Source organism: Bombyx mori, chromosome 22 (assembly GCF_030269925.1).
Source record: "Bombyx mori chromosome 22, ASM3026992v2".
Taxonomy (NCBI): Eukaryota; Metazoa; Arthropoda; class Insecta; order Lepidoptera; family Bombycidae; genus Bombyx; species Bombyx mori.
In genome coordinates, this window is record NC_085128.1 from 14,813,883 (window position 1) to 14,826,267 (window position 12,385).

At 37.9% G+C, this 12,385-nt stretch overlaps 1 protein-coding gene across 6 annotated transcripts in view; it reads right to left on the bottom strand.

Moving 5' to 3' along the window:
* The window catches only part of LOC101743614 (elongation of very long chain fatty acids protein 4), a 30,010-nt gene that overhangs the window by 2,269 nt on the left and 15,356 nt on the right, over positions 1 to 12,385 (bottom strand). Inside the window, exons 2-4 of one of the 6 annotated variants that reach the window (XM_038018792.2) lie at positions 10,197 to 10,384; positions 1,332 to 1,522; positions 472 to 540 (exon numbers count right to left, since the gene is read on the bottom strand). In XM_038018792.2, the coding sequence (XP_037874720.1) occupies positions 472 to 540; positions 1,332 to 1,421 (159 nt within the window). In that variant the 5' untranslated portion in view covers positions 1,422 to 1,522; positions 10,197 to 10,384. Of the gene's footprint in view, positions 1 to 471; positions 541 to 1,331; positions 1,523 to 1,766; positions 2,179 to 4,412; positions 4,616 to 10,196; positions 10,385 to 12,385 lie in introns of those variants that run through there. The other 5 variants (XM_062675034.1, XM_038018791.2, XM_004933718.5 and 2 more) reach the window with 5 other exon arrangements.

The following is a 12,385-nucleotide window of genomic DNA, read 5'->3' on the forward strand; positions in this document are numbered from 1 at the left end:
ACCCGCAGAAGTCCACCACTAGACATAGGCCTCTCCCAAGGTACCATACACCAAAATGACCGGTCTTGTATAGCCTGCATCCAGCGAATTCCCACGACCTTTAATTGGAAGACCAAGATAATCAATATGGCCTGAAGGCTTGCAAGATTGAAGTGGCAGTGGGTTAAGCAGATTACCCGAAAGACGACCCCGCATCCGAAAACGGTGCGTGGATTGGTCTTCCACGAGGTGAACTGGCGACTTGCTAAGCCATTGGACCTGGATTACTGAAATCAATCCATAAGTTCAATCGTTTCAAAAATTCAGTGACACCAGGATTATCTATGTGATAATAAATAAGATTAATTTTTTATCATAAATAATACTTTGAGATTGACACCGCATACTGTCAGGTTGTAAAATGGATATAGAAGTTATTATACTCCTTCAATCAGCACACTTGGAAGGTAAAACTAAGCATATTTTACTAACCGCTTGTAAATCTTCACCTTTGGGACATCTTTTTGTGATCACACCGTAACTTAGAATATACCTGGAATACTGTAAAAATAGTAAAAATTACAACACTAACAAAATTGTCTTGGATGGGATCACTGGATATTTAATTCTCTAAGCAGAAAGAAAGACTATCTGGTCATCAATAGTTGCCGGAAATAAAACATATACATATTATTATGTCGCTACCATCTTAATAAATAAAGTTGAATTCTCAAACTGGAAGAAAAGGCAGTAACTACAGTTTATAGACAGTTTCTATGTTTCTTTACGTGGCTCCTATTTGAAAAAACAGAGCAATCTGGCAATGTGACCCGCTATTTTTTATCTTAAGGAAATTACATTAAGTATTTCCTTTGTGTTACATTTTATTTTTTTAAAGCCTTCATATAAATTTGGAAGTTAAAAATACCGGGTTAAAAAATAACATAACGATTCTTATAACACACAGCTTGAAAGGTGTGTAGTGGTTTTTTTTTTAAGCTCGTGCTCCTGTTCATTAAATAATTGCAATATCATCTTCATAGCGATATGAAAACGATGGATAATAATTTATAGTCAATTGATCGTATGGTATAAAGCAAAATATTTGTCTTCAAGGAATAAACATTAGAATTAGTCGGTATGCAATTATAGCTAGTCATATTTCCTGTTAATTGAGAATTAAAGGAACCTATAAACACCAAAATGCGCATAAAGATTGTCTCATTCTTAACATCGGAACGAATTACTTCTTCGCTGCAGAAATAAACAGAAATAGAATATTGTACTCATTAAATCTCACGACTACTAAGATGAATATTTATCATTAAATCTGCAAACTGAAATACACTCACAATAAAAACCAAATAAGCAGAGAAAGCGACTTGAAAACAGTTGTAAAACAAAAGCAAGCTCTTCAGTTTGTAAGGTTCGCGTTGCTTCATGAACGACGGTAGTATTTTTACGACTAAAGCCAAGTAGACAGACAGGACTATGGCCAGGCCAAATATGGTCTCTGATAATGACCATGTTTGGATAACGCGATCTGAAAAAGAAAATTTGAGCTATGTATATGTAGACATTCAAAATTAGTGTTAATTACGTTGTAAATGTCTATGGGCTCCACCACGTAACACCGGGTGGGCTGTGAGCTCGTCCACCCATCTAAGCAATAAAAAATAAAAACTGATACCCATTATAAAAAAGAGTCGACAATTCAAGTTAAGTTTCATCATAACGAAGTAAAAGTAATAAAAAAATGCAAACTGATGTTAATAACTTCAACTTACTACCATTTTGATAGTTCACAAGATCTTCCAATATCACTTCATAGCCCATAGCTATTTCAAGCCCAAAACACGAGTCTAAGCTTCTCCAATTCACTACATCAACTGATCGATGCTAAGCCAGCATAGTTTAGGTTTAATTGAATAGAAAATGAATCGGGGCATACGAAAATAGTTGATTGAGGATTGTATTCAAATGTAACCTAAATTTATTTGCTGTCATTGCCCGGAATACGGCGATATAACGTTATTTGTGTTTTAGTAACATAACTTAACCGTTCATTACTCATAGATACAGGCCACTGAGTTTCTCGCCTGATCTTCGGGGTCGCGATTCAGATCCGGTGGTAGATTCTGCGAAGCACTGCTCTTGCTAGGGCTAGTGTTAGCAAATTCTCTCAGGTTTTTTTTTTATTTTTTTTATTTTATTGCTTAGGTGCGTGGACGAACTCACAGCCCACCTGGTTTTTAAGTGGTTACTGGAGCCCATAGACATCTACAACGTAAATGCGCCACCCACCTCGAGATATAAGTTCTAAGGTCTCAGTATAGTTACAACAGCTGCCCCACCCTTCAAATCGAAACGCATTATTGCTTCACGGCAGAAATAGGCAGGGTGGTGGTACCTACCCGTGCGGACTCACAAGAGTTTCTACCACCAGTAATTACGCAAAGAAAAAATTTGCGGATTTGATTTTTATTACACGATGTTATTTATTACTTCACCGTGGAAGTCAATCGTGAACATTAGTTAAGTACGTATTTCATTAGAAAAATTAGTACCCGCCTGCGGGATTCGAAAACCATTGCATCGTTAGCATACGAGAGCACCGAACGTCTTATCTTTTAGGCCACGACGACTTATAAGTTTTAGTAGCGAGAATTTTAATTGTCATCGACCGAATGGTTAAGTGCCATAAAAGTAGATAAATATTGAAATCCTGGCCTTCAATTCAAGTAAATACAGTTTTAATAAAATCAAAACTTGCTACTTTTATGTATTTGCGTGATACACGGTAAGATGTATTAAATAAAGTTTGAACAGGTACGTACTATTATTTTGCCTATTATTTCTATTCAGGTGTACCTGTGCGAAGAGTTGGACAGCTGGTTTATCTTCGATTCAATAAAGATTTCGAACTCATGTCTGAAGGTGCGGGTCTCAGGTTTGTAGCTGCTGCCAAAAAGCTACTTAAGCCACCATTAATCTTTCGCAAATGTTTAGCGTTTAACTTTTAGTTTTATAAGAAATTTCTTCGGTTTTCGCGAATCGTAATCGATACAATTACAACTATTATACTTTTACGATTCGATCTCACGTTTTTATTATGTCATTATATTATTTCGGACACTTCGAATACTTTATTAAAGACTAAGGTGTTATTCATCGACATTAGAATATTGTGCTGACTAACCTTTTTATGGAATGAGCTCCCCGGCTATGGAATGAGCTCCCCTCCACGGTGTTTCCTGAGCGCTATGACATGTCCTTCTTTAAAAGAGGCTTGTGGAGAGTATTAAGCGGTAGGCAGCGGCTTGGCTCTGCCCCTGGCATTGCTGATGTCCATGGACGACGGTAACCACTCACCATCAGGTGGGCCGTATGCTCGTCTGCCTACAAGGGCAATAAAAAATATATATACATATATATAAAACTTATAGACTTTCTGTGTGAAACGAAATGTAAATGGAGTTTGATGTCAATGAAATTTGTAAAAAGACTGTATACTTAATAGGTAATTTAATAAATCATGTCATCATATCGAGGAGTGAAAGGACATTTCACGCGACATTTATCTTTGTAATTAAAAGTGAGTTTTATTTGGTATTAGCATAAACAGTTCGATGTTTTTATGAACTTCAATTATGTTTACTCCGTTGAAATAGCTGAAGAAGTTTTTTTGTCAGGATATTTTTTTCAAATGTTACCTAAACTAATTTATAACTCCTGTAAACTTGCAAAAATGTCGTTTAAACCAAATGGCCTTTCAAACCTCGATATAATATGAGTAACTATGAGAGAGAGGCTTGGAAAGTTCGCCGAAAAATTTTGTGCAATTAAAAAATACGAATGAAACAGTAACATAACATAAAAGAAGCAAAAATAAATCTTGTAGTAATCAGAGGCACAGGAAACTACCTGACATTACTGCGAATCACTATACCTAATTTACAAAACCATTAAATTGTGCTTCATTACAAATAATGTATTGATTTTTATTTTGAATTGTAACTATAGTTTGTTGCTAATTAATATAAAACAGTTTGTTAAATATAGCCTTGATTAACGGGACTGTTAGCAGAGTGATATTTTCAGGGATACGTTACGTTCAAGAATATCAATAATGGATGGATGAGCAAAAGCCCGCCCACGCGGTGGACCAGCGGGAACCTTGGGGAGGCCTATGTCCTAGAACTGGAAGTCCGCGGGCCGATCATGATGATGCTAATCTTCAATAGTTTGAAGTATTGTTTGATATAAATAAATAAATATAAATATAAATAAATATAAATATTTACTAACAATCACGCCACGTTGACTAGTCCCGTGTTAAGTTCGTAAAGAACTTGTGTTACAAGTACCAGATAACGGAAATAAATATAATATTTGAAGTGAAACTTCTTTATCGGCGTTGGAAAAAAATTTACCGTCACATTTTTCGGTTACGCGTCACATTTTTCCGTTACGCGCCATCTTTTTCTTCACCATTCATTGTTGCCGTACACAAGTGAAGGTGCCTCTTTACTCGGTAACAATAATTATAAAATACCGATGATTTTAAGTGGAGATTTTAATGTAAATTTTGCATCGGAAAATTCTTTGAAGCTAGTTGAATTTCTGAAAGATAAATTGAATTTATCCATGAAAAACAGTCCTCAAACGTCAACAACAAGATCTGGCACTACAATTGATGGAGTTTTTACTCGGTCACTAAATTTCGTGGAATGTAAACCATATATTTCATATTTCAGTTACCATAAGCCATTAATTACAAAAATATATAATGACAATGACAATGATAGTAATAATTCTATTACAATTAATGAAATGCTGTAATAATCTTAGTAGCAAAAAGGTAAAGTGAAATAATTGTATTATTTGTATTCATGTCTATGATAATAAAATCCTTTTGTTTAAACTTTATCTAATTTAACTTTATTTAACCAATTTCTAGAAAGTTGCATGTAGATCATTTTTCGAAAAATAAGGCCATAAACAAGTTTCACTTCTTACGTGTGTACACTAGTACACGCACACATTTTTTATTATTATACAAATACATATATTTAATATACACCCATAACCCTGGAAAGACATTTATATTTATCATACAAATATCTTCCCTTGGCGGGATTCGAACCCGCGACCCCCTTGTGTAGTGACCATGTCACTTACCACTACACCAGACGGCCGTTTAATGATATGGCATCGTATTCTTTAGTAGGCCAACACCCCTCACTGGGGCCATACTCTAAAGTACTTTGTAGAATTGCGCTCATGCACAATGCGTTTCCAGATATTTTGCTGCGTGTCATCAAACTCTAGAACTAATCTCTAACTAAGCTTGTAGTATTAAGCACCATGACGTGTCCCACTTTAAAATAGATTTGAAAATGTCCATGTATGTAGAGTCCGTGTGCAATTATTACCCTAGCGCCCTCTAGTAAGCGCGCGATCAGAATGAAATAGGTACAAATGTAGGTAATAGATTCATTGAAGGGGCTCAGGCTGGCGCCCCCTATCACCGCTGCTCCTTTATGTAATAGGCATTTGTCTTGTTGTTTCGAAATTCCATTAATAAATATTCGTTATTTGATTACTCCTTCAAGAATAATGTTTTATTCGCTGAATGTTATTGCTAATATTTTTCAAACAGGCTCCGAATCGATTTCAATATATTTTTTAATATATCGATTTTTGAAACACTGATTGTGGAATTACATAATCTGATAACAATTTCTCATGTGTTCCGGAAATTGATTATCTTATTAAAGCATTTAAATTTTGGTATTAGCTACACTATTTTGTAAAAGGAATCAACATTCAGAACCTTCTGTGTTCATTCGCGAAGCAGCTACTCTTGAGTTGTTAGGTCTTCTTCGGAGACGCTCGGGCAGCTATTAGCAAATCCCACCCCTCCTGACTGAGCCTTGCTCGCCCACCTGTACTGGTGAAACTGGAAAGGCCTCCGGGCCACCAGTAATAATTCAATCATAAAAAAACCTGTAATTACCGTCAACAACGGTATGACTGAAGTTCTTTTAGCGCTTTAATCTATGTGGTCATTGGAACTTTAATGATATAATGAATATTCAGCCCCTTCAAAAGAAACGAATGAATTGATGCTCAAAAAAATAGGACACCTCTGGTAATCAGTTGACACCAGTGTGCTTAGTGCGAGTTTTTTAACGTCAACGATAGCGTAAAACTTAACCCAATTTTGTATGCAGTTGGAACAGCGCCCCTAGCGGCAAACGTTTTTTTTATTACCCTTGTAGGCAGACGAGCGCACGGCCCACCTGATGATGAGTGGTTACCCTCGCCCGTGGACTTCAGCAATGCCAGCGGCAGAGCCAAGCCGCTGCCTACCGCTGAATACTCTCCACAGGCCTCGTTTGAAGAAGGACATCTCATAGCGCTCGGGAAACACCGTAGGCAAACGATCCCATTTCATACAAATATGAGCTAACTTTTACGCTATCGAGAACGTTAAAAAACTCGCACTAAGCACACAGATAGACTCAGCTTGATCATTCATTCAGAAAAATAAAATAAAAATCACGGATGTGTCTTAACAAGGTCATTGCCATCATTTACGACCCGCAAACTGTGAAACTCGACCCGCGCCCAAAATTACGGAGTAAATTTTGTATTAGCCAATTTTCGAACCTTGAAATTATTGCTAATAACTCTCCTTAGTTTTATATATCGCGAAATCCTGTTAATTTTCAGCTGCTTCTTGTTTTGCTGAATTACAACAAAATAATTATATATAGGGCGTTTTTTTATATTTTTTATACCGCCACCCCGCCTATTTCTGCCGTGAAGGAGTAATGCGTTTCAGTTTGAAGGGTGGGGTAGCCGCTGTAACTATACTGAGACCTTAGAACTTATATCTCAAGGTGGGTGGCGCATTTACGTTGTAGATGTCTATGTGTTTCAGTAACCACTTAACACCATGTGGGCTGTGAGATCGTCCACCCAACTAAGCAATAAAAAAAAATAAAAAAAATTTACTTTTTTATTACTTCATTGAGTGAATTAGCTCATAACCCACCTAGTGTTAAGTATTCACCGAAGTCCGGAAAATATGAATGGCGCCACCCACATTGAGTTATGAGGCCGAAGTCTCAACTGAACTGCATTACAGTTATCACGCCCTTTTATTCGGAATGCATTATTGCTGCGCGGCTCTCCACGATTTGCAAGAGAAATAAATTGTCTCTTCATAATACTAAAAAACTTGCATGCGTTCTGTCGTGACCTATGCAAGTGTAGTGTTCGCTCATGCAGCCCGTACACACATTAACTCTCTCCAAGTCATCAAATTCCGTTTCTAGAGGATAGCCCTTGTTATGTGAAGAATGTTGATCTTCATGACGACCTAAAATTAGTTTCTATCAGTAAGTATTTTAAGGATTACAGGACTTATGAAAACGAAGAGCTCGACTTGCCAATAGATACAGTCCACTGAATTTCTCAGTGGGTCGCGATTTCGATCTGATGGTAGATTCATCGAAGAACTGCTCTTGCTAGGGTCAGTGTCGGTAATGTCTCTCAGGATAAGCCCTTGAGCTCACCTACGCTCCGTGAGTAGTTGGATAGCCTCGTAGGTTACCAACTATAGGGAAATAGGCATAATAAATTATAGTTTAAAAAAATAAAAAATACAATTTATATAAAATTCAACTAAAAAATAGAAATAAAAACTTAACAAATTTAAATTGAAAATAGTATTAAAAAAAAAGTTTTTATTGTAAAAAAAGCGTTGGGTGCTTTTTAAGATATGATTGAAATAAAAATTCTTCTTCTACTCATATCTGTCAGAAAAATATTTATAACTAATAGCACCATAAATCTACAAAGTTTAAATGAAATCTGGCCGTTTAAAGTGTGTCAAAACTCAAAATCGCGTCTAAAGGAGTCCGTTACAAACACACATAGAAGTGAAGCTAATATAACGCGTGTAAAAAAGCTACGCAGTCATCCGATCACATTATCAAAGACAATGTAGTATCGTAACTCTTAATACAGGAGCTATAATGAACTCGATAAACAAAAAAACTAGTATAAAATCTAAACAGTAATCCAGTGAATTTTTCGCAATAAGATGTGGACATTGTTACACATTATGGTTCATGAGGATTATGATTATGACACCATTGTTTATTGCAACCGTTACATTAGACACACAGTTGAGAGGAATCTCAGTAGTTCTAACAATTTAATCAACGTCAAATTGTCCTGCGCTGCCTTATGATTATCTGAACTAGCTTTCTGCTATGATGGGTTCTGTAGATTTTTATTATTATTGTATTCATTAGTAGACTAGATCACAACCCACCTGGTGTTGAATAGTTATCGAAACCCATAGATATCACAATTGAAATCGCTATCCACTTTAAAATTTGAGGTCCATATGTAAATTGCATCGCAATTACGCTAATCAAATATTTGAGCGGTATTCATTTTGTTTTGTTGAAAATATTAATGTAATTCCTTCATTACGGAAGTGAAAATTAGTACCTGTCTGCGGGATTTGAACATTGGCACAGTCTCATTGCCCGATACTTAAGGTGCCTTATTCTTAGGGCCACGACAATTTCAAACGATTGTTGCTTCATATGACAATGAACAGATATCCAAAAAGTGTGAGCGAGATAGGAGTAAAAACCGAGCGTGCAGCACACCTGATTACTTCTGCACAAAATGTGTGTTTATTCTCTTAAACAAATCGTTTCAATTGTTATTATTATTTTCCTACCTATAACTCTGAGAGGCTATTTCAGCTTCTCCTTCACGTGTGGGTGGGCTCACGGAGCTCAAAGCAGAGTGTTGCTAACACTGGCTCTAGCAAGAGTAGAATCTACCACCGGATCGGAAACGCGACCCACTGAGAAGATCCGGTGAGAAACTCAGTGGACTGTGTCTATGGGTTAATTTACTCGTCGAGCGACGGGCTCAGCGAGGGCGGTGCCGGTGCTTGAGGTACCTAAAAGCACCGTTAACGGATCGGGACGATCCGTAATGACGTGTTTTGGGCGACGTCGATTGTTTACCATTCGGTCCACAGGATCGGGTATGGGTTTCAAGAGAATAAGGTACACATAGGAAAAAATTCCACTGCATCCGTATTATGAATTATCTTTATTTTGAGGTAAGACTTTCATTAGTATTGTAATCACTTGGTCAAGCCAAACAAATGAATTAGCCTGCTATTTATGATCTCTCAAGAAAAATAACGTTATATACCATACAGTATTAAAATCCGAATACGATTATTAATTCTTTTTTAAAATAGTTATTTTTTTTTTTTCAGGAAATATCACTTACACATGGTTTTTAAAAAGCCTAAAGACTAAGACGTCTGATGCATTGTATGTAAGCCGTCGTGACTTAAAGGATTCGGTGCACGTCCGGTGCATTCGTATCAAGCGATGCATCGGTGTTCGAATCGCACAGGCGAATACCAATTTTTCTAACGAAATACGTACTTATCAAATGTTCACGATTTACATCCACGGTGAAGGAATAGCATCGTGTAATAAAAATCAAACCCGCAAAATTATAATTTGCGTAATTAGTGGAGGCAGGACGTCTTGTGAGTCCGCACGGGTAGGTACCACCACCCTGCCTGTTTCTGCCGTGAAGCAATAATGCGTTTCGGTTTGAAGGGAGGGGCAGCTGTTGTACTGTTAATAATAATAATGTAATGTTAATAAAAATATATATAGAATATTAGTGAAGTTACTGCGTTTTGAATATACTACGTGCAATCGTTTTTGTGTCGTTTCAGACACGACTTTGTGAGAATGTAAGGTGAAATAGACATTTTTATTTCTAAAGTAATTCAGTGCTGTTGATTTATATTTAATTTACACTAATATTTAATGTTTGTTACGCTTCCAAATTTTAACTACCTAACCGATCATTGTGACGTACGAATGAAATACGTACTTACTGCAGATTCACAAATGACTTCTACAGTGAAGTAGAACCTTCCAAAAATAATAACATACCTACTGTATGTGAGACGTTGGTTCCCGGCTCGGTAGTATGTTTTAGCCGGTTATCGTCGCGACACACACACTGGGTCTGGACAAACCAATCGATCCCTGGTCGGGGATGGATACGGAACTTGCCCAGCAAGGTATCCTAGGTCCCCGATGTACGTCTAGGATTCAACAAATTGTGTAAATGCACATACGCACCTGGGACTGCCACTGGAGCTCCTGGACGCGTGCACTGTTCTAGAATCACTAGGCCTTTGTTAATGAATTATAATTTAACTTCACCCGCGGTCGTCGATTTCGGTTAAGTTTAAAATGTTCTAGATTCGGTTGCGTGTTGCTCGGCTCCCGTTCGTAATCGATGTGTGTGTGCATGCGATGTAGCTTCGCTGTCATTTTGATGGATCCGAACGTGGAGATCGATTGGCGTTGTAAAATGTCAGATTTAAAATTTGCCGCGAAGACGGCACATACCGCCCACCAAAATACAAGTTATTGGATTTTCCACTAAGTTAAATGATAATGAAAACTAAAGAAATTACTAAAGAAACCTACATCTAAATTAAATTAAAGACAATATAATTTTAATAATTTTAGAATTTTAGTTAATCAGAATAAATAGGTAGGGGAGCTAACTTCGTTAATGGCCTAGTGTAGAATTTGCCATTGGCTGTACGGACAGTGGCAATACGAACCACGCCATCAGGGCTGGCGTGAAGCTTGGAGACACGAGCTAAAGGCCAGTGCAACGGCATTGTACTTTCACTCTTAATCAGTACAACAGAACCATCATTCAAAGTTTCGCCCCTTTTGTTCCACTTTGCTCTCTGAGTTAGGGAATGCAGATACTCAGACTTCCAGCGTTGCCAGAAATGCCGCTGGAAACGTTGAATCAATTGCCAGCGATTCAATCTAGACATCTGATCATCCAACAAGTTAGAATCTGGAACGGCGGTAAGTGGTTCCAGAACCAAGAAATGTCCCGGCGTTAAAACGTTCAAATCGTTAGGATCTGAACTCAAAGAGCAAAGCGGCCGAGAATTTAGCAAAGCTTCGATTTGAACGAAAAGTGTTGTTAACTCTTCGAACGTTAAAGTTTGATTACCTATAATACGATGTAAGTGAGTTTTAGCTGCTTTAATTTGTATTTCCCATACACCTCCGAAATGTGGAGCAGAAGGGGGATTGAATTTAAATTCAATGTTTTGAGACTCAGAAGCAGAATGCATATAAAGATTAAGGATCTTCTGAGCTCCAATAAAATTCGTACCACAATCGGAGTGTATAACATTCACCCTACCGCGTCTCCCAACAAAACGGCGCAGGGCAGCAATAAAGGCTTCGGACGAGAGCTCACTAACCACTTCCAAATGAACTGCTTTGGTACTAAAACATACGAATAGGCACAAATAGGCCTTACCGATTTTGGCACCGCGATGCTTACCGAGTTTGATTTGGAATGGACCTGCGTAGTCCACGCCAACAATAGAGAATGGTTTGACTTGATTCACACGAGAAGCCGGCAAGTCACTCATGAATGGTTCCAATAATTTCGGATTAGTTTTATAACACGAAACACATTTTGACAAGCAATGACGAATAGCACGTTTAGAAGAGAATACCCAAAACAGCTGCATCAAAAGATATTGTGTCGTTCCCAACCCAGGATGACAATTCTCTTTGTGAATTGCTTCGATGATCATGTATGTGAACCCAGAATGACGCGGCAACAGAGCAGGATGCTTATGACTAAACTCAAGACCAGAACGAGACAAACGGCCGCCCACCCTGACAACTCCTTGGTCGTCCAGGAATGGATTGAGTTTTCTCCACGGTTTGGGTAATGGTATACCATTCTCGAGCTTACGAATTTCATCCTGAAAGTTGAGAAATTGAATTCGCTTGGTAATCGTCATCAGAGCCCCATGAAGTTCTGCACGACCTAAAAAGGTACCCGGAACACGTGTCTGTTTTTTGTTAGCATTTCTGATAAAACGAAGACAATAACCAATAATACGTTGAACCTTACGAATTGATGAAAACCTTTCGAGCAAAGAATCGATAAAGTTAGGTTCATCATTCACGATCAACGAAAAACAGCGTTCCTCGGTAAGCATATCAGTCTCGTTCACCTTGAGACCGGAATTTGAAGGCCATGAAGATGAAGGTTGCTGAAGCCAGCTCGGTCCCGCCCACCATAACTCACTCTGGAGTAGGTCGCTCGGACACATACCGCGGGAAGCTATGTCCGCAGGATTTTCATTAGAGCGCACGTGATTCCAGTGAGTTTCGGGGACAGTTTCTTGGATATGACTAACCCTATTAGCAACAAATGTTTTCCAACGCAAGGAATGGCCACGAATCCATGACAGAGTTACCGTTGAATCTGA